Genomic DNA, 22276 nt, shown 5'->3' on the forward strand with positions numbered 1-22276 from the left:
GATGGACAAATGATATGTTTTCAACGAGCAAGCCTGTGTTTATTATATATCTGAGAGGCTGGCGACAACAAAGACGACTTCGTGAGTTCTATCAAAGGGAAAAGAGAGCTGGACCCCAGAGGCTTTCCTTGGGTAAAGAGAACTGTCTCCCTCAAACTTGTTTTCCAGCTATACATCAATCTTCAATATAATTATGTTTGACAGAATATAAGCTCTTGGCAGTTAACTTGTTTACAATAAACGCTTAGTTTGGGTACATGGACTGTATTTCGGTTTTATAAATATCAAACACAAACCTACAACAGTTCCATTATGGGGCTGAGAATTATTTTGCTATAAATCTTTTTATTGGGGGGCCAAGGGAATTACTTTGCAGCTTGTTTTCCACTAACCACTTGGAATAGTGTGAAAAGAGGTACATTTATACTCTGACCCTGTGCTAATTGGAATTCTATACATTTCCATGGGAGAGCATACAGTATCAGTCCTGAACATGCAGGTTGCCCCCCAACCCCAACATTGTTGTCATGATGGTAAAAAAAAAAAAAAAAAAAAAAAAATACACATGCAAGCAAAATGGTTCTTGCTATAGTTTTCGTACAGTTCTGATTCTCCTCAAAGTCTCTTGGGAACTAATGGCCATTTGTGACAGCACTGGCAGGCCTTCAGTGGTGAGCTCCAGTTTGGGGGGGTTTATAAGTTAGCTGTAAAAATGTGCTTAAGGCCCAAACTGACTATATGAATGGGCCTGTAAAAAGAGTTAGTTTTGCTGAATGTTACCTGGAGATTCATTTGAGAAGGAAAAAAAAAAAAAAAAAATCAGGATCACCTTATTTACTCTTGTAAAGTGCCTTTACTTGGGTCTTAAATGTGTGTATAACTTACTTTCAGAGAACAATTTGCTCCTCTTATACCCCCTCGAAAATAAAGGGTGTTCAGTCTTCTAATACCACACCTGCCACATCTATAGCACAAAACCTTGTCTGAATGGAGCCTGGGAAGCTGAACGCCAGACAAAGCTTCAGGGGTACCCTGGCTTAGCCCCACTCCGTGAACACTCTTCTCCAGCATGCACCTTCACTAGCATGCAGCATGCCTTCTGGGGTTCAGATGAGGACGATTCGTCCTTGCAGAGTTTCCTCACTTGTTTTTAATTTCACAATGACCTTGTAATCAGATTCCTATAATAGTTCAACTCTAATACGGTACTAATGTTCAGAAAATACTCATTTTTAATTTTCCAAAATACCTACTACTGGGGAATTCAGGCACTTTATTGTTTAACAGTGAGATTCCAACTTCTTTCCTTCTAGTCAATGCTACAATTTCAGGTGACATAAAATAAAGAATTTTTTTGTCTCTCCCCTTCTGATAAAGACCTGAAACTGATTTATAAGTTTCAAGAGTCATCAAATAGGATTTTATTAAAAATTTTACCACCTAACTTTCATACATGAGAAAGAGAAAGAGGAAAAATATTTTCATTGCATTATCAGCCCCACAGGTCTTTCTTGTTAATATCAAAAGCACTAGTTTACAGTGTGAACTAATGGAAAATTGTTAAATTCACCTAAAATAATCAATCTTTTTTTTTTATTATTTAAATAAGCCCTTTTAAGACTTTGACTATTTAACTGCTATTTACTCGGGGAAGGGGAGACATGGAGAAGGAGACTGTACAAAAAAAGAAAAAAACTTTTTTAATTGTACAACAAAAATTCCCTCCAAGGCAAAAAGACATTATGCCAAGTTCCACCCAGAATTAATGTTTAGGTTTAAATTATAAAGTCCAGAAAAAAACAGAACCACTAATAGACCCTTAAAGCTCGTGGCATTCGTCGCCGCTGTTAGGTTATGTAGATGCTAAAATTGAAAAACCCTTTGCTGACAAAAGTATTTTAATGAAGGTGCTATTAAGTAGACTCTCTGAACTGAATTTAAACAAAACAACAACAAAAAAGCCTTTTGAGCTGTTTGATATAAATTCCACTCTAAAGGGGATTATGCTTGGGACAGTTCTGGGATTATGAGACCTCCACCAGTTAAGGGTTTACTGCCTATCTTATTCCTTTCATTTTAACATTCTCAGAAAGATTTTTAAATATTGAACCCAAGAAAATTCTTAGCTACAGATCAAAGAAATGTTCTCCTCTAACTCTGTTAAGGTTGTCCAAACTTTGGGCTCCAAATACTCTGATGGCCAACATTGTTTGTGGTTTTAGTATCCCCGCAATGAGCAGGGGTTAACTCCACTGTCTGGCTAAGTCCACTGTCATCACCAAAGTTGCCAGGAGCTCACAGTTTCTATGAATAGAGTAAGAAATACAGCCCAGAGTGAAAGAAAACTAGCCACTGATTTTGGCTGCTGCCGGCCAGCTCACTCTGAGTTGCCAGAAGCTCCACTCTGGGGAAAGAGGCAGGGAGGCTGAGCAGTGTGAAGGATCATGGACTTAATAACGGTTCCGATGATGACCAATGGAGGCCAGAGCCTATATATCTCAAGTGACAGTCTATGCTGCCTGAGTGAATGTCAGTGATGTGTACACATGGAAACTCAGGGTCCCCCCACCGACCCCATGTGTGCTGAGAAGAAATAAGGGTGCTCATCATTCACCTTCAACTCTCTCTCCCCCTTCAGCCTGGTTATGCCTTCCAGAGGAGGAACAGCAGGTCCAGGATCACACCTAACCTTTACCAGGGAGAGCTCCATTGTCGGAGAAACAGTCATCATGTTTGTCTTTCATTTACAGAGGTTTAAAAGAAAGGTGGGGGAAGGGAGTTATACCTCAGGTAGAATATAAGAAAATGTGATTGCCCTTCTCAAACTGCATATAAAGACAAAATCAATGAGCACTTTTAATTGTCTCCTGAGCAACCACCTCCCAGGGGCTCCTTTAGGAACTTCCCAGGGAGGAGAAAGAACAAAATGGTCTCTCCCAAAACAGATTTTAGCTAATAAACACAGCAAAGTAAGTGAAAAGCATTTCAGTTATTCTGCATCCTCTCCAAGACTAAAAATTTGTACATTGTGTGACAGGTCCACCTCATTTTTCTTAATGATGTTTTTATTATTCTTTCACTCAATTAAAGCAGAAATGGATATTGCATCTTCTGACTGTATAATTGTTATTGTAATCTGTTTTCGATCACTGCTTGGGAAATGGGTCCAAAACAACATAAACTCTCCACTGCCTCAGAAGGCAAGTCATTTTCTTTTACTACGACACTTAAAGAGACATTTATCATGCTGCTCTGTTCACATCTTTGGATTATGATAAAAGAAAGTTCTTGTTCTGTTAACCAAAAAAATATAATGTTTTGAAAACACTGCTATGTAAACAGTTTTGACATGAATGCGTTTTCCTAATAAACTATCAATTTTGCCTTTCCTTATACATATAAAGAATTGGAACAAATGCAATAAAAATATGCAATTTTAACACAGGGACCAATCAGGAAATTTGAAAATCAATCATATTCAGTTATAAAAGAACTGATACACTCGTTTTCCAGCCAAATAGAAAAACAAGTAAAAAACAAATTTTTTTAAAGAAAGAAAAAGATATCTCTGCTTAATGTGATGAAATTAAAATTGTTTCTATGAAAAATGCAAATCACCTCTGTTAAATCTTAGTGCTTTGGAAACACTTGCTCTAACCAGAGTCTTATTAATTTTTTTTTTTTTTCATATCTGTGCAAGTCTTCAACACATAAAGTCTCTGAGCTGCTGGGCACATTTCAGTAACTGTGTAACCATAAGTGGGCACCAAACAGTCTGGTGTGAAATGCATACTTTTTGATAAGCTTGCAGTGTTTCCTCTGAACTTTCTAATCTTTGTTGTTATGTTAAATGCTATCGTTTAATAACCCACTGTGCTAAGACAGAACTCCATTCCAATGATAAGACAACTAGTGAAGGGCAGATCCAAATTTGCCTTATACCGTGAGCAACTAAAATTGAAATCTACTTCCCTTAGAGTTTTACTATCCTAATGTGTCATAACCACAAATAAAGAACATTCTTCGTACGATATGACTGCCCTAATTTGCTGATAACTTGATTGCAAGGTTCAAATTCTTGAAATTTCTATTAATGCTTTTTTTCTTCATCTTAAGCATTTGCCAAACTAGTAACTAAAATATTCACTAGTTTATTTTTTAAGTTTTAAAGGTACACACATCAGTGAAAATGGAAAAAATACATCCCATAAACCCCACTGCCATAATTATATGTCTAAGGCAATTTACTCCATATTAGGTCGTTTTTACCTAGTTTTTAAAAAAAAAAAATCTGGAAGAAGTAAAACTTTGTAGGTGAGAAGAGAAAGACAGAAGTGGTGGAAGACAATTTCTGATGCAGGCTTTCACTTAATTATACTGATTTTGCCACAATTTTTAAAATCACTTGCTATTAAACAGCAAAACAATTCTGCTAATTGAAAACAACAACAACAACAAAATTACAGAGATACAGTTCCATGCTTTTGAAAACTCCACCATGGAACATTTTTACATAAACACTGTGTAGCATGAAGTGCTTGTAAGGCTTGTTTCATGCAAAAGAAGAAAATAAATGTTTGGCTGATCACTGACAATACGGGAACCAATGTGACTTCAGAAAATGGAAAATAACACGCTATAGGGGCTCCGTCTGTGCCTTTTTGGAAGTCTGTAAGTACTCAACTGGCTTTTGTTTTAACTCATACCTCAATTCCTCTCAGGGCCGTCTACGTGGACTTTGAAATATCTATCGCGTTACCTGTAAGTAGTAGGATGATGAATCCTTTGTATATAAAAATCCATTTTTAACACATAGACATTCTCAAACCTCTATTGCACTTTAAAATAAAAGGAACTCACAACTCTCTTTACTGGCACCCTAAATTAATGCTAGAGAGCAGTGGTGATTGGAAGTGAGAAAGGCCCCACATAATCAAAGTCAGCAGAGGGAAATCACTCATTTTAAAATCACTATAAAGAAAAGAATGGAAGCAAAAAAGGCTAACTCTCTTCATTTGTTGAGCTACGCATAAAGGTCTTCTACTTGAAACCATTTTCACTTGTTTCTTTCTCTTTTTCCTTTCTCTTTCTTTCTTTCTTTCTTTCTTTCCTTTCTTTCTTTCTTAAAAAATAATGAGTTAAAATGTATGGGTTAGATCCAATATTTCACTGCTGTTCTTACTCTTGGGGAGTAGGGGGTGGGGTGGGGAATGTGCTGCCAAAGCTTCTGAAAAGAGAGTTTGGGCTGCTAATTTTCCGTTCACAAAATCTAAATTCCCCTTATGCATCTCACACAACTCATGAAATAATATGAAACAGTATTATATCACTGCAAATTGAGACATTTTTATCAAAATAAAGAGTGATGATGCCAACATTTCATTTGTCATTCCCCACTTGTCACTTTTCACTGACAAACTGTTACACATACAACTTTTGTCAAATGCTCCATCTTTAAATATGTTCCAAAATGCCATTGTATCTCAGCACTCTTATAAGGAAGACAGCAAAAACCACTATGTTACCACACATTAGTTACATAGGTTTAAAAAAAAACAAAAAACCCTACTTATTAAATAAAAGATAGAGGATTTTTATTAATTTACATGCTATGTGGGATAAAGTTTAGATTCCTGAAAAAAAAAAAAAACAAAAACAAATTATGAACGTATTTTATTTACCTAATGTGAGATTATTAGTTACAAGAAACTTTGTTAATGGTGAAGAATAGGTTCCTTTTTAGCAACAGAAACCTAAACTCTCTAAAATGACCTAAAAAATAAGAGTTTAGAACTCATCTAGCCCTGTTAATGTCTTTTTTACAAATGCATGTAAAGTCTCTACACTGAAGTCTCTTTTCAAAAAAAGAAAACTAAAGGTTTTAAATTATCAAAGTAGAACCACTACACTTGACTGCTTATGAGATATATTTTGCCAGATATACCAAATAATTACCCTGCCTTTCCTGGACTAAAACTGATTTCCATATTCTTAAAATAATTCAAATTCATATTCCTAGACCTCTAATAAATAAGTCTTTTTATATATACATAAATATAATATATATACAAGATATCTAAGACGTACAGACTGATTCTACTAGTCACAACCCCCTGGGAAAAGATTATATTGCTTATTTTCTACAGGGGTTAAAAAACAAATGTCTTAAGGGACATCTATGTAGTTCCAACACACACACACATACACACACACATTTCATTGCAGATGATCTTGAATATATAATGGTCAGTGGGTTTCTGCTGATGGAACACAAGGCTTCCAAAATTACTTGAAACATCAAATTATGCTCAGGACTTTGAGGGGCGGATACCCTATGTTCTGTTTAATGTGTATGTTCCATTGCATATATTTTTTTAACCAAGTATATCTTTATTTTAATAACAGGCCAAGGACTAAAAACACTTTAGAAAAGGGCTATTTTTCTACCTCAGCAAAACTACAGAGGACATGCTAGATTGTTGGATGACCCCAAAGCCTAAGTTCATTCTATTTAAAAGATCTCAAACCCTTAAAAAAAAAAAAAAAAAGTAGAATGTAAAAGGGAAATACAATCTTTTCTCTTTGGAAGTAATAACATGAGGCCTCCCTACAAGCAAAATGGTGTTCATCCTTGGCTAAAATGAATTTAATGGGTTTTCGTCATTTTACCCAGGTTGACAATATGTGTCTAAATTTCCAAGTATTTTATACATTTCAATACATCAATATCTATACTCTTTCATAGCTGTACTCCCTTCAAAGAGTAAAATGTCTGCCTACACTGCTAATATGGTGACTGCACCTGACCTGAACTGCATTTCTTTTAATCTAAAAGGAAATGTTCCACATGTAGACAATTAAAGTAACTGTTGTTGTAGACAATGTTCAGCTCTAAATGAGGCCCTGCCCAACAATCGTGATCACATTTGCTTCCCTATTTGAATACATCAGTGTGTATTGCATAATGATTTTTTTCCCCTTGTAACAAGACAGTTATGTTCTTCAAAGGGCTGCCTATTAGCAAGAAGAAGAGGCCTACTTTGGGTCAACTAGTTATAAGACAACTTTAACAGGCAATTCCTCAACAAGATTAAATCATGATTTTAAAAACAAATTATTTTTCAGGAAAAAAAAAAGGAAATTTTTTCAAAAAACAGCAACTATCTCTAAAAGATATTCACGGTGTTCAAACATTTTCCCCCCAAAAGCCTAGAACATTTAACACCAAAAAAAAAAAAAAAAAAAGATCAAAATTCATAGGAAAATGAAAAATATCAAAAAGATTTCTGATGTTTAATGCCTCCTATCAGCAAATACACCATCTGGTATACTCAAGCGCTGTTCATTCAGTTTAAATAAAGCTGTCTGAAAGTTTTTCTTTAAGCCAAACATTTAAAAATGAAAATGCTTGTGTTAACAATGAATGAAGCACAATAATTTATTGCTATTAAAGCACAACTGGCCAGCGCCTTTCAGCAGTCCAGGAGGAAAGCAGAGAGCTTCGCTTCCTCTGCAAACTTGATTGGCATCACTTTCATTTTATGCTGTAGGTTTCGTGGCTGAAGCATTACACACAGCAGAACCTTTTAGGTACTTATGTTAATGGTGGCAAAAAGGATCATCTGATTCTTATTTTCGTCACCCTTAATAATCTTTTCTTTTTCTAAATCTTCAAATAGATCTGTAAGTTTTAATCAACAATTTCACAAATATAAATTTCCCCACCATTAATCATCCTTTTTCAAAATCCTTATGGAGTGAATTACTAGCTGAGAGGGGACGCCAATTCTAGTAAGTGAATGTTACCCAGCAGGGATATAAAGCTGTCAACACCACGGTGCTCTTGCTTGCTCTAAACTCTCTCCCAGCCTTCCTATGTTTTTTAAAGAGATATTAGCCTTTTTTTTTTTTTTTTTTTTTTTTTGCCTAGGGACTTTATAAAAGCTGACTGTCATACACATCTGAGCACTTATTTTATTACATACATGCTTTAAAACATAACTTAGATAAGAACAAACACATCCTAGAAGGTGTTGGAAAGACAAAGCAAAACTGATCTATGTTCTAATAGTCTTCTAAAGCTAACCACATTGTAAACAGCACACTAACTTTTAAGTCCCCTATTAAAATGCAACCTTGAGGACTGTGATAGTGTATCTGCCACCTCAACTAGTCAAATCCAGACACTAAAATAATTTTTTTTAACAAACACATTCTCACCAAAAAACATACCAAACTCTCTGTCTAAAACCGTAGAATAAGGGCAACAGAATTTACTATTACAACTAAGGCATTCAGAAACATTTATTCACCTCACTGTTTATCAAAAGCAGGAAGATAAACTGCCATATTATTGGGCAACCAATTAACTTAATGATCTCCCCATTTTTAGGGGGAAAGCTTTTAAGAAAGACAATCACTAAAGATTAACAAATGCATCCTATCAATTTTTGAGCCCTATTTTTAAACCATCTCCATAACATTGACAAGACTGCAATATATCTGAAAATGGTAATAAATGATATAGAGCTATAAATATTTTGTAGTTGTCTATGTTTATTATATTGCTTCATAAAGAAAATTTAAACAAAAGAAGGTAGGGTGATAGAAATATAATCTATTTGATACTTAACCTGTTCAAAAAAAAAAAAAGTCTTTCAATGACAAAGAACTTCTAACTAGAAATGTATTTTAAACATTTTTAAAAATTTTAAATTTTTTAAAGGCTTTGCTTTTCTCCCATCTATATACATGATTAAAAGTTACAAAGAAATGAAATTGTTACCAGCTCAACATACATTAGGAAACCACATAAACTTAAACCCCTCCAAAAATATTAACATTCAATAAAAAACTTTACACTGTCAAAATTTTATGCCCTTATATTTTAAAGTTTTCTAAATTAAAATCTTTCTAAATAATCTACTATGCTATACAGAATACAATCTTTCTCTATAATTTTTTTTAAAACCCACCATATGTAAACTCTTTTCACCATTTCACTATTAAGTATTAAACACAGTACTTACTGAGACAAGCTAATACCATCTCTATTTTCACTTTGGAAAGCAACTAATAAGGCCTTTGATATTACTACATTAAAGCTCAGTAAAAGTGACGAAAGCAGCTTGTTGAAACAAACCTATTATTCCTCTTGAAGACTTAATTTCACTTTATACCAGATTTATAATAAGTGGTCAAATGTGAATTATAGTCTCAGAAAATAAGAAACGCTACCACTATGTCACACTAAATTTAGGTATTCCTGGTCAACAAAATTAGGGAGTTTCTTTCACAGTTCAATATGATGTAGGAATAAAGAAAACACTTTTTTTTTTTAAGGAATCACAATTGTTAACAATTATGTTCTAAAATGTTTAGAGACTTCTTTCAATTCAGTGAATTTTAGCAGGTCTTCAGAAAGAAACCAAAATTCTATGTCCAAGTTTTTTCTTTATGCATAAGGCCACTTTGAGAACACATCTCCTTCCTCCAATGATTTCCAAGTTTTTCAATCAAATAGTATCAGCACTTGTATCATCTTACACTTGGTTTTACCATATTTGCTATATATTTTTCTTTCTCATATGCATATACTAAAATATGTCACAAAAAGTCTGAAGTTATTGTTCCAGTCTCAAGATAACACAATAAACACAAATTTTAAAAAGTGGTCACAGAACTATCAAGTTTTCTTTTGCTTCATCGAAGTGTATCTTTAAGCCCCTAAAAATAAAAGGTGCATAAGCCACAATGTATAGCCAAATCATTTTTTAAAGCTTTAAAAATTGTGAGAATGGGTGCTTCTCAAGGGAGATGATTAATATAAGGAACTAAGGCAAACCATTCTGAATGTCTACGGTGAAGAAATAATAATAGCAAACTAAGTAAAAATAGAAACGTGTTATTTTATAAAATGTCTTTTAACTCTTTAAAAGGGTATGGACGTTTAGACTTAAGACTTTACTTTGAAATACAGACTATGGCTATTTAGAACATGGGGTTGGAGTTTATCACTAAGTTTTGCCATGGTTTTGTATCATTTCAGGTGTGCTCATATAAAGAATTATGTTAAGTAGGCTACTGCTGAAAATATTAGGAGGGAAACCTCTAGAAGCAAAAAAGATTTAAACTAGTGATTTATCTCAAACACAAAAAAACTGCATGCCATATTGAATTGTGCATTTTGTATGCCAAAACAACTAAGCAAACAGCACATAAGCCTCAACATATTTTAATAATATTTAACTTTCTTACATATCGCTTTATAAAATTATTTTTCCTGACCACATTAAAGGAAAGTGGTTGTTTAAGTAGTAAAATCTCCAAAAAGTTTTCTTTAAATAATATTAAATGCTTGGAAAGGTAAACAGCATGTAGCCATTAGGACTACTTTGCTATTTTTTACCTGTTCTGCTGTAATTCATAACAAACTTACAAACGCGTAGGACTTTAAACTGTTTAGAAAATGGTGACCTTAAAGCTTCTAAGGGCCTGGCAGATTTCATGATGCTTCTTTATTTCCCACTTGAACTGTGGCAGGAAATATTCCCAGTTGTTACTAATTTATCTCGAAGGACTGTCCTAACTACAAAGTAACACCAGCACTCCTGCTCCTGGGCATTAAAGACTAGTCCACAAAAGCGATCGCACCTCAACTTCATCTCTACAACAGATACTCTGAGGCAAAGCAAAAGAGTTAAATCACTAAAAAGCTCTCTAGGAAAATCTAGAAACAGTTAGCTGGCTGTGACATAAACCTGCCAACACCTCAGCACACAGTGGCAAAGTGCCCAAAAAATGCCACCCTCTGGGTAAACCACTTTCTTGTTTTAACTCTACATGAAGCTACCAGTTGCAGATGAGAGGCGACGGGGGCATTATTTGGCAACCTGGAATTCACTTCCTGTAATCCTACACCGCGACAGCGCCTAATCAACCTGAACCCTGACACCCGGGCCATTATCGCCGGGCCGCGGGGCTGCGCGCGCCTCCCCGCTCCGGGCTGTTACCTCCCACGGCCTTGGCCACGGCGCCGTTGGGCCTCCCGCGGGCTCCCATGGGGCTGCCGTTCTGCTCCAGCCGGGCCACCTTCACCGGGGGAGGCCCCTTGACGTCGGGGCTGCCGCTCCGCCGGTCGGGGCTGTCCCGCAGACACGGGCTCTCGCTCCGCCGCTCCATGCTGCTCCGACTCGGAGACAAAGTTCCCACCGGCAGGTCGCAATAAAACGCGCAGGGACCTAGGGAGGGGGCGGGGGGGGAGGGAAGGGGGAGGGAAAAAAAAAGAGGGAAAACCGCTCACACACGTGATAGACGTTCAGGCCAGTGGCAGAGCGCTGCACCAAGCCACACAAACTTCCTCCCACGCTGCCCGAGGGGCCCGAGCCGGGAAGCGGGTCCCCACCTTACACTGGGCGGCCAAAGGAAGCTCGAGGTGCTGCGACACTGCCCAGTTGCTCTCCAGAAGTTAGCCCTCGGTGACGGTTACCAGGCCAGCGCCCAGGGGCGCCCAGAAGTGGCCCATTCATTGGGACAGGGTTGGCATACGCCGTTCTCAGATGAGACAGCCTCGCCGTGCGGGGGTCAGGGTTGCAGAAGAAGTGAACTTCATAAAAAGGCATCTCACCCACTCGAGGAAGGGATAGGGGATGTACACAAGTCCGTAAGAAACCGAATTAACCACATGATGAATGTGCCGTGAATGGCGGGTTAGGAGCCAAAGGCCTGCCTTAAGGACTCCTTGAATCCCTTCTTTTTATCTTTACCGAGCAAGTCTTGAGACACAAACACACTTTGCACAAAACCATTCCACATTAATAAGCATCCCAAAACATTTGGAGGTATTCACCAGAATACTCTCCAGAATAACCTTCATCACAATGAAGGGGGCTACAATCATTATTTTGGAATGTTCTTATCTTCTTCCGATCCTAAGTGATTTTTTAAAAAGCTCTTCAGCATAAAACACAAAAGCAAAAAGCATCTAAATTATTAGGTTAAGAAGCAACCTTCATCAACCCCAATTTAAAATTTTCTCCAAAAAGTTTTCCTCTGGGTCTCTTGGCTGGCAGCGCGCTCCTCAAGGAACCCGCAGATCTCGGCACCCCTGGATTTGGGGGGGGGGGGGCGGCAGAAGAGGAGGAAACACCTGATGAAACTGCACTCACATTGTCACTGACATCCCCAGAAGCAGGAACCCTGCACAACAAAGTGCGCTAGGAATCCTCGCGGGCGGTCTCGCCGTGGGAGAAGCCGCGTGTCAAGGAGACATGGTGGGGGTGGCAGAGGGGAGGTGAGAGGAGAGACGCGAAAGATGCAGAGACAGAGCGGAAGGGCTGCCCTACTCCCTCTGCTACGCTGTCCGAGAGGGCGAGCGCTGCCGGGAGGGAACTTAGCCGGACCCGGGGCTTTCCCCGAACTCCCGAGCTTGGAGTGGGAGTCCTCGCCCGGCGTACTTACTGCTCACGGTCTGTCTGTAACTTGGCTGGCTGAGGCTCTGTCCATGGAGCAAAAGTAGAGAATCCAGGGTGGAAAGTTTCTGGTGCGTCGCCTTGCAGTGTTCTCCTAGTCTTCTTTCCTCTTTACTCCTTCCCCTTTTCCTCTTTCCCAGGTCCTAACGTTTAAGGTCCTGGGTCAGGGTGTCTTCTAGTGCAGAGATGGTTGTTATGATGATGATGATTGGGGGGGGGAGGGGGGTAGGGGGAGGAGGAGGAGAGGGAAAGGAGGGTTCCTCCAAAGGGGCACCCGAGCGAGCGGGGGAGGAGACGGCGGAGGAGGGGAAAAGAGGGAAGGAGGCTGAAAAAGCCTTTTCACACCTTCGGGAAGGAGACCCGTTCTGGAGAGAAAGGGCTGAGGACTGGGAGGAGGCGGAGGCGGGCCGGTGCTGCCGCTTCGCAGGTCTGCTAGTTCGCGAGGAGGCGCGGCCGGAGCCTTAGGGCCGGTGTCACCCAGAGCCAAGAAGGCGCAGGGACCCGGGACCGCGCGCGGGAGGAAACGCGGCGGCTGCCCAAGCTGTCACCTCCAGCCTCTCCCCTCTCGGCCGCCGCCGCCAGCAGCCGGAGCCGGACTCACTGACAAGCCGCAGAGAGAGATACACTGAGAGGGAGATGATTATTAGTTGCGTTGAGTCATCAGGCAAAGTGAGTCCTTTTGGGTTGTCCTCGGTTTCCGATTTCTCCCCCTCCCCCTTTCCGTCCCCAAATCTAGCGCCTTCAAAATAATAATTTGGGGTGGGGGTAGGGGAAGTCTCTGGGTTATTTCGGGATGGAGGTTGGGGGGGAAAGATCTAAACCCAAGCCAGACTGGTCCACCGCAATGAAGGAGGAGAGTGGGGGGCGGGGAGGAGGGCTGGGGAGGTTGCGGGGGGAGGGGGGCCCCGCCTGGCAGGAAATTAAACATCAATCAATCAATCGCTGTGAGCCCGGCGACCCAAACAGCGGCGGGGCTGCGGAGGAGGCAGAAGGGACTGGCGAGGGGCGGGTGGGAGGCAGGGAGGAGGGTAGAGAAGGAAGGGGAGAGTCGGCGGTGGCAGAGAGGTGGGGCGAGGACCGCGCGCGTCGGGCGGCAGAGGACCGATGGCAGAGAACCGAGTGCCGCGCGAGGCGGTGGCCGAGGCCGGTGGGTGCGCCCGGGTGCAGGCGGGCGCTGGGGCTCGGGTCTGGTCCTCCTCCTTGTGGCGGGTCCAGGGCGCGGCCGCCTCGCCCAGCCCGGAGGCGCACTCGTCCCGGCGCGGAGGCGGCGGCGACACGGCAGGCGCTGGTTGCCTCGTTTCCCGGCGGAGGCGCAGACCGACGCGCAGTAGGCAACCACGGCTGCCTCGGCTCCCGGTTCGGCTAACTGCGCGGAGTACTTTCGACTTTGGAGATAGGAGGGCTATCGCCTCCCCCACCCACCGCCTCCGCCCACCACCCACCGCCTCCGCCCCTCCGAGCAACTTTTCCCGATGCCTGTGAGCTCCCCCTTCGCGCAGAGCCGGCCGTCCGGGCCCGCCGCGCCGCCGCACGCGCGGGGAAGGCCGCTTCTCTCTCAGAGCCGACGCGGCTGTGGGTCCAGAACAATAGCCCGGGTGTCCTGAGTGGCAGGAGTACCAGCACTGCCCGCCGGGCTGCGGGTGGGACAGGAGAGGGGGCTGCGTGGGGGGCGCAGGGCGGGGGGCATCCCTGGATGACGTCCCTGGAGCGCTCGCAGCGCCGGCGACATCTCGAGCAGCTCAGCCCGGGCCGCCTGGAGGCCGTGACGCGGAGGCAGTGAGGGCGGTGGGGCTGCCTGTCCTCCGGCTGCGGGTCTGGGACTCCTGGGACCCCAGGCGGCTCAGGCACTAGGCTTCGAGCGCGGGCAGAGTGTGCGGTGAGGACCTGGTCTCCTCGTCCCGGGGGAGGCCGCGCGGGGGCGTCCACAGCAGGTCCCGCGAAGGTGTAACTGAGCCACAAACTTTTGCCGACTCCCGCGGCCGCAGCCGCCCGCAGCCCGACTCCAGCCGCGGTGTTCATTTAAGGTGGCGCGAGCACTAGCCGAGCAGGCCGAGCTCCGTCCGCGCTTTTGTCCCTGAGGTCCCGCTTGGGCGCGGGACCTCCTTAAAGAAAAGCACGTGGGCAGGGGCTGCGGCCCCCGCAAGCCGCCTCGGGCGCCGGCTTACACTCGCAGTCCGGACCTGTGGCGGGAAAATGAGGACGCGTCCCCGCCCGCCTTGAGGCCAGTGAAGCCCCTCTGCTGGCGGCACCTCCAATCCCTACCGCACACCTTGTGTCTCCTACCTAAACCCCCGGACCCGGAGGACTCCCAACCATCTCGCTGCCTGAGCCGCCAGTCCCCCTTAAGAAGTGTTGGCTGTACGGCGGCGCCAGAGGGCCAAACTAAATTCGTTTTTGGGAAACGCGCTCGGGTGGTAATTCTGGAAATCTTGGGCTGGTGCACAGACAGGGGGAAGCCGCGTCAGCCTAGTGTGCCCGGAGGTAGGCCGCCGTCCACTCGCCGCACCTACCCGGTGGGCGGCGTGCGCGCAGCCATTCCCTCAAAAGCAGAGGCCTGGGAGGCGGGGGAGCCTCTGGAAGAGAAAGGGTCCCAGAAACTAAACCTGCCCCGGCCTCTGTCTCAACGCCCAGATCCCGGAGAATCCCGCACCCAGGCGCCGCCCACCAAGTTCCAAAGGAGTCCTAGGCGACCCGGGAGGCTGTCGGAGCCCAGCCGAGAAAGGAAGTGAGGCTTGATAGTAAATCTTCGGGGAGCCACCCTGGGAGTTTTAGGCAGCATTTTCTTTTCCCTGCTTTTTATTCCCCAAATCCCATCTCCCCCACTTCCCTGAGCGAACGGGTTAGAGAAAATGCACAATTCGAAGTCTGTGAGAACAAAGTGGCTCGAGTAAACCAACTCGTGGTAGCTAAAAGGTTTTTGGCTGCAAAGAAACAAACTGTAAGTTTGAGCAACAAACTTTTTTTTTTTTTAATCTGTAGTTTCACGTCGGAATGGGAAGGGGGTTTTGCAAAAAACAACTACCACTGTCAGAGTTTGAGCCCATTTTCAAAATGGGGAAAGACGCAATTCTTACAAATATCTTAACAACGATAATAATGCTGTTTCTTTCCTTACCTTGGTGTTGAACTGCAGAATCCTCCTCCGGATCAGTGTCCAGGAACTTAGAAGAAATGGTGATATTAGGACTTCAGTACTTCTGGAAAAAAAAAAAAAAATGCAAATGGTTTAGCCAGGATCTTTCCTGTCTGATTCGTCACTATTATTATATCTGATGATGCGAATGGTTGGAGCGATTCAATCTTAAGTCATTAATGAGCTATTTTATAAACACCACTGTCTGAAGATCTTCATTTACATTTTGCGAAGGATCACTTCGCTAACCTCACATGCTTATGTCAACAGCATGAGTAGGAGACTTCAGTCACACTCATAAACAACACAGCGGTATTGTTAATGGGTTAACATTTTATAAAGCGTAAATATTTTATTATGTTTTGAAAGGAACTATTGATTCTAAATTATTAAACCCCTGAGAAGGGTGATTTAAATAAAGTATACAATTAAGTACAATTAAATGTACATTGTGGCTAGTTTGTTTTCAGATTCTGCACCCTTTTTAAATTAATTGATTTTCTCATTAGTGGAGTTTCTTCTTGTCCGTTTTTGATAATGAACAAAGCTATCATTTTGGGCAAAAGAACTCAACACATATAAAGGTGCATTTAACATAAAGGAAAATACCAAAAACTATGGGTTATTACTAGAAATGTATTTTGAATATTTGTAGATTTATATTTAGTAACACATTTTACAAATTTCTTTCAATTAAAAAAAAAGAGAATTCTAGGAAGTTTTGTGATACATGCCCCGTGTGCGGGGGGTTTTTTTCCCCTTGAGTTTTGTCCCTAATAAAGGCCTTTTCTGTTTCAAATTACATAAGCTTTTTACTGCACGATTTTTGTATTGACCTAATTTCGACTGAAGTAAGCAATTATTTTCAGCATGTTTAATTTTTACAATAAGAAATTTTAAATAACGTTTTTATCTTTTGCTAAAATTTTCCACTTTTTAAAACTAAATAAATTATGATTCAAAAGTTTTGTTTGGTTTCGTTTTATATTCCTCAAGTAGTTTACTTCCAAACATTTTTTAAACAAAATCACACTCAAAAGAATTGGTTTTCATTACTTTTTTTAAAAAATAATTTTATCCAAAACGCATTTGTGCACAGATAGTTTGCTCCAGTGCTCAAACCATAAAGTTCACGTTGGGGGACATTTTTATCCCTCAACTTGCTTCTCACTGACGTTTTTTGTCAGGAATCTACTACCACGTCTTCCCCTCTCCCCCCCCACCCCCAATTTTTTCATATGTCATTTAGTCAAAGGTCGCCTGTCTTTCATAATCACACGGAGATTTGTTATTTTAAAAATCAACGGATCTTTATGCGCTGGGCTTAAACATGCATGTTTTTTCTAATTTCCATGTTCTCCCCTTTTCTCTCTATCTCTTGTCAGGCCTTTCTTCTCCTTTTATGGCCTGCACTTTTACTGACATTTCTTGATTTCTCTCTCTCTCCACACCGAGGTTCCTACTGCGCTAGCTCTTGACTCTGGCCAACCTTCCTTCCCCAATGACCGTTCAGGACGGCCTAGGCCCGACTGCCCGGGCAGAGGGTGCCGGCTGCCCGGCATGGGACACCGGCTCTCGGCCGGACTACCCAGACCTCTGAGGGCCCAGCATCCATCACCAGGCTTCCTGGATTTCAGGTCTGGTCACCCTGGCAAAGAGGCCCTCCCGGCGTTGCGCTGCTTCTTAGAGAACACGGGGAAGTTGTGCCGCGTTTCTCCTCCATTCTCGCACACACAGGCAAAGCTCTACGGGAATTGCCAGCGTCGAAAGCCTTCTATGGCTCCTAGGAACCCACGCAGGCCTGCCTCTCCCGCCCCCCTGCGGCACCCCCCCCCCCCAACCCGGGCTTGCTCTGCTGGGGGCGAGAGGAGGGCGGGAGGGAATCGTTTCTCTCAAATGAAGCCCACACCAGTTCTGAAGCCAATTTCCGCCGCGGACTGTCCGGGGAGAGTTGGGCGACCAACATTTTCACGAACCGCATAACTGCCCCAGGCTTGGATTGGAAACTGGATGTGCCAAGGGGACTAGGGCCCGAGGCCAGAACGCCCCAGGGGAATGCGCGTAGAAGAGCAGATCAACTAGGGTGGGCTCGAGCCCTTTCCCAGACTGCTCCGGGGCGTCTGGGGACTGACCAGAGCGCAGGGGGCGGGGGACACTTACTTCGTTATCCGCACGCCTTCCTCTTTGGCATCAGAGCCGGGCAATCCCAACCCGCGCCAGGCAAAGATAAATTACTCCTGGCTCCCGCAGCAGCTCTGGGGCCTGGGCGGGGGCGGAGCGGTGCGGAAGCCGTCGGGCCGCCTAAGGTAGGGGTGGTGAAGGTCCTGCTCCCATCCTCAAAGGAACGAGTCCCTGCGGCCCGGCGGAGAGAAGCGTCCCAGGGAGAAGACTGGTTGGGGATGGGTGTTGGGCAACTAGTTTGTGTTAGATGGTGAGCTGAGCACCCAGGAGGTCAGAGAATCCGGAATCGGGAACAGACAATGCAGAGGCCCAGAGGGCGGGAGGGGACACGCGAAGGTCTGCTCTGGAGCTGCCTCAGGCGAGGACTGGGAGCTCTGTGCACTGAGGCCCCAAATGTCGGGGGTGGGAGAACGCGTCGGGGGTGGGCACCGCCTGCCCCGGGTGAGGAAAGCGAAGGGACTTGTCTTGAAGGTAAGGGAGACTTTGGTTTGGAGGTGTGGAAGTGCTTCCTCCGCGGCCGCGGGTTGAGAGGCCCGGGAAGGCGGAGGGCCTGCGGGCTCGGAGCACATCTCCAGCGACACAAGACAACGCCCCCGAGCTCTTGAATCCTTTCACTCTTTTTCAGAGTCAAGAGCTTAATAGCTGGATCTCCTGCAGCATCTCAAGGAGAGAATGACTGCCCCGCTAATCTAGTTTTTTAAAAATAGAAATCGACTTTAAACGACCGGGAACAAGGCAAGGGGGGACAACACGAAACGCTAAAGGAGCTGCGGCTGCCGCCCCGCCCCCACCCCCGGGCGGCCTAGGTTTGAGCCCGGAATCCCGCTCCAGACTCGCTGCGTTTTCTCTCTGGAAACACCGAGCGAGGAGAAAGGGGTCTGCCCCATCTCTAATCCCGGGGCCCAAGGTAGCGGCGAAGAACCCCGCGACCTCGACTCGTCCTTACGGCCCCGTCGCTCCGGACCCCGGGTCAACGCCAGGGTCCCAGACCGGAGATAAGGCATCCTCTCCCGACAGCGCCACCGCGTGGGCTGCGGCCGAAACCTGCGGCGCCCGTTCATCCCGCTGCTTTCCCGAGCCGGCCTTTCCGCGTAGCCTCAAGTCCACAGGTTAAGGATGCGGCGGGGGGAGGGGGGGATGGGCAGGTCCCCGGCCCAGGCAAACCCGGACCACCCTACACAAGCACCCGCCCGCCAGGCAGAACCTCGGCACCCCAACCCCTTGTAATGAAAAAGCATACCTGGAAAGTCCAGGCCACGGCGCCCCACCCGTACCCCAGCCTGCAGGCTGGGCAGCCTGTGTGCTGAAATTCTCGCCCACCCCTAGCCGGGGCCAGCCAGCCCAGGAAGCCGGGCCCGAGGCGGCCCAAGCTAGCTCTAGCAGCTCCGGCGACGTTTAGCGACCTTAGGTCCGCGCTGCTCTCGAACAGCGCGGGAGAGAGCGAGAAAGCCTGCTGCGGGACCCGAGGTGCCAAGCACTTACTGGGACAGAGGACGAAGCGATTAGTCGGTCTATTTGGCGGCCCAAAGCTGTCTGGAGTGGCGGGGACCCTAGAGGGTTTCCTGGGCTGGTAACTCGCCTGTTCTCTCCATCTCACGAAGCCCCACGGAAACCCTCTTAGTCCGTCAAGCCTTGACCCCCGAGTTAACGCCCGGGTGTCCGTGACATTGGTGTTCTGGAGCTCGGTTCTTCCCCGCCCCGCGGTGCCTTGCCTGGGGGCCCCGCGGCCAAGCCCAGCAGAGCCAGGCATCACCTCGAGCTGCCCCGGCGCTACGTCAGGATTTGAGAGTCCCCACGTCGGGCTCAGAGGACTTGAGTGGGTAGGCTGGGGCTTATTTTTAATAAATTCAACTGTTCACACGCGCGCACGCACACACAATTTGGGGACTGCCAGCTACTGAAAGGGACAACGACCCGGAAAGGTGCAAATTCACCTGGTGCCTGTCCAATTACAAAACTCCGAGCCCCGCACAAAATAGGGGTGAGCCCTGGAGGCCCGAGCAGTCACGCCTGGCGGCCATCAGCCGCACTCTTGCAGGACTCCAGCCTCGCGGCGAAAACACCGCGCTGTCGCGGGGGCCGCAGGGGCCGGTGCCCAGCCGCACCCGCCGCGGAGCCGCGCCGCCAGCTCGCTGAGTTCCGGAGCTCCGTGTCCGCCTGGCCTGCTCACCCGCACCCTCATCACTGGCTACCTGTTCGCTTCCAAACCCTAATACCCGTAGGCCATGCGGAGCTATCTCCAAGCGTGCCAGGCCCGGCACTCGTGCCAAGTGGCTCACCTCAGCGGGCTGCGCCTGCCTTTGCCCCCGGTGCCAAGTGCCGAGCGAGAGGCGGCGGGCGGGTCAGGACTCGGACGCCGTCTGCTCACCTCCAGGAGCCGACAGTGGGTGCCTGCGGCGTCGCTCGTCCAGCCCTGGGGCTGATTTAAATAACTAATAAGCTTAGAGAAATTTTACGAGGGGAACTTTTCCTTTTAGTATCAATAAAGCCTAGTAATTGGGTTCGTTGGTTACCTAAGCTCGAGTTTCCCAGTCTGTCTCTCTCTCCTCTCCTCTTCTCTTCTCTCTCTCTCTCTCTCTCTCTCATTCAAAAGCAACGTTTAAGAAAACCCGGCAACTGTGTGTGTGTGCGTTTGTGTGGGGTGTGCAAGTGTGAGTATGTGAAAGAAGTTGTTTGTTTCAAAAGTCCTTCTCCTGGAGAACAATCGTCATTGTCGCTCTGTGGTGAAGAGTTTTGAAAGGTGAACTGTTGTTATTTCAGAAGAGAAAAATGTTAACAACAATTCGTCTCAACACAAGTACAGCACAAGGAGGGAGGGTTCTAAAGATTTTTTCCCTTTGGATGTGACAAAGACATTTGCAATGCGTCCCTAATAGTTTGCATTTTAATCAACTTTTACTATATTTTGACTTCCACTCCTGGAATTCTGGTGGATTGTAGTGATATCTGTTGTTCTCTGTAAAGACTTCTATACTATCATGCATTCCAAATTTTTGGTTCAATTTTCTAACCTTTTTGAAAGCATGTTTTTAGTCGTAAAGAATTTTTCCACCTGGGAACCATGCCTCAACTTAAACATATAAAGGAACTTTCATGAATAATAACTGCAAATAGCCCATTTGTCTGTGTCCACGGAGTTGTTGGCGCCTATACAAAATCTCAGAAATCTAAAAGCAATCTAAGCATGTTTCTCTCCAATCGTATAGAGATATGTGTGTTTTCATTAGCTGTATGGAAGTTTAAAAAAATCGCTTAAAAGACTTTTTCGAAAAGCATTAAGCTCAAATCTAACTGAACTTAAATTCCCTACCAGATACAACATAGCTAGTGCCTGCCAACGTCAATCTAACGAAATGAAGAGTATTTCTGAATCAGATTACTGTGGGGGTCAGAGGCTAGTCAATGAAAAGCGATGAGAATTCAAGTTTGCAAACCGTGGAGGGCAGAGGGGGCGGCTCCCCAAGTTCCCAGGAACACACCCAAACCTGTGCGCTCACATCCTCAGTGTTTACATATTATGGAGAACTTCTCCTTTTCACTTTTATTTAGAAAATCGATGAGCTCCCCTTAGTTCGTCTTGTTTTAGGCTGCGAGACTCAAAGTCAGCTCGAGGGTTGCTTTCTGCCAGGTAACTTCCGGAGGCCCAGTTACTCGGAGATAGACCCAGCCCTTTGCACATTCCAGGCAGAGAATGGAGTCCCACCGGCCCTTCCCAGCGCCAACGCCGCCACTGCCCCAAGCTCTCCTCCGCACCCGCGGGCTGACGGGACCGGAGCGCCTGACCCTCGTCTAGCTTCCTGAGCTCGCGCCACGGTGTCGGCACTTGGCTGAAGAGGGAGTGAACCTTGAGCTATGGGTGTTTACGCCCCGTTTCCCGCTTTTCCCAGAGGGTTACAGACAACTTCCCTTCCCATTTGCTCAGGCTGAGTTCTAGTTCCCATCCGCACTCTCCAGTCTTGCCATCACCAGGCTCCTAGTGCCCCACCGTAGTGGCTACGAGCTAAGGGCACTCACCGCGGCGACCCCGTGTCCCCCACGCTGACCAAGTTAAGGGAGGGCGTGTCCTCTTGGTGCTGTCTTCCGAGTGCCAGAAGTCGAGAACAACGGCAGAGGCAGATGGAAGGATTGGGAAGGAAGGCGCAGGGCTGAGTGGGGTAGATAAGAGCCTCAGCAAGGAGCACCTCAGCCTCCCCAAACAACCTGAGGCCTCCCCTTCCCTCCCTGCACTTCCATTGCAGGTCCCACCCTGGTCCGGCGGGTCCCCACCGAGCCGCTCCATCAACCAGGCTGTCCCCTGGCTTTTAAGGATCTCTCACCCCATCCCATACCTTCTGGCTGTTTGGAGTTTTGTTTTCAGTTAAGCTGTTTTCTGAGGTCGAAGAAGCTCCACTTTTTCTTTTTCCTTTGCCTCATTTACACTCCTTTCTTTAAAGAGCATCCCCCAAGCCTAGCTTCTGCCAGACCCCGTGCAATCTCCCAGAGCTCTATGTGG

At 45.4% G+C, this 22276-nt stretch overlaps 1 protein-coding gene and 1 long non-coding RNA gene across 3 annotated transcripts in view; one reads left to right on the forward strand and one right to left on the reverse strand.

Moving 5' to 3' along the window:
• The window catches only part of SATB2 (SATB homeobox 2), a 192444-nt gene extending 176765 nt beyond the window's left edge, over nt 1–15679 (reverse strand). Inside the window, exons 1-2 of one of the 2 annotated variants that reach the window (XM_025934980.2) lie at nt 15586–15679; nt 11013–11240 (exon numbers count right to left, since the gene is read on the reverse strand). In XM_025934980.2, coding sequence (XP_025790765.2) covers nt 11013–11181 — 169 coding nt within the window. In that variant the 5' untranslated portion in view covers nt 11182–11240; nt 15586–15679. Of the gene's footprint in view, nt 1–11012; nt 11241–12459; nt 12783–15585 lie in introns of those variants that run through there. The other variant, XM_086719222.1, reaches the window with a different exon arrangement.
• On the forward strand, nt 12795–20888 carry LOC147578614 (uncharacterized). Its single transcript, XR_015255418.1, has 2 exons — nt 12795–13139; nt 18410–20888. It is a non-coding gene; the product is annotated as an uncharacterized LOC147578614 (long non-coding RNA).
• Nucleotides 20889–22276: the final 1388 nt, after the last annotated feature.

This window comes from Puma concolor, chromosome C1 (genome assembly GCF_028749965.1).
Source record: "Puma concolor isolate L17-30 chromosome C1, mPumCon1.1.hap2, whole genome shotgun sequence".
NCBI classification, from domain to species: domain Eukaryota; kingdom Metazoa; phylum Chordata; class Mammalia; order Carnivora; family Felidae; genus Puma; species Puma concolor.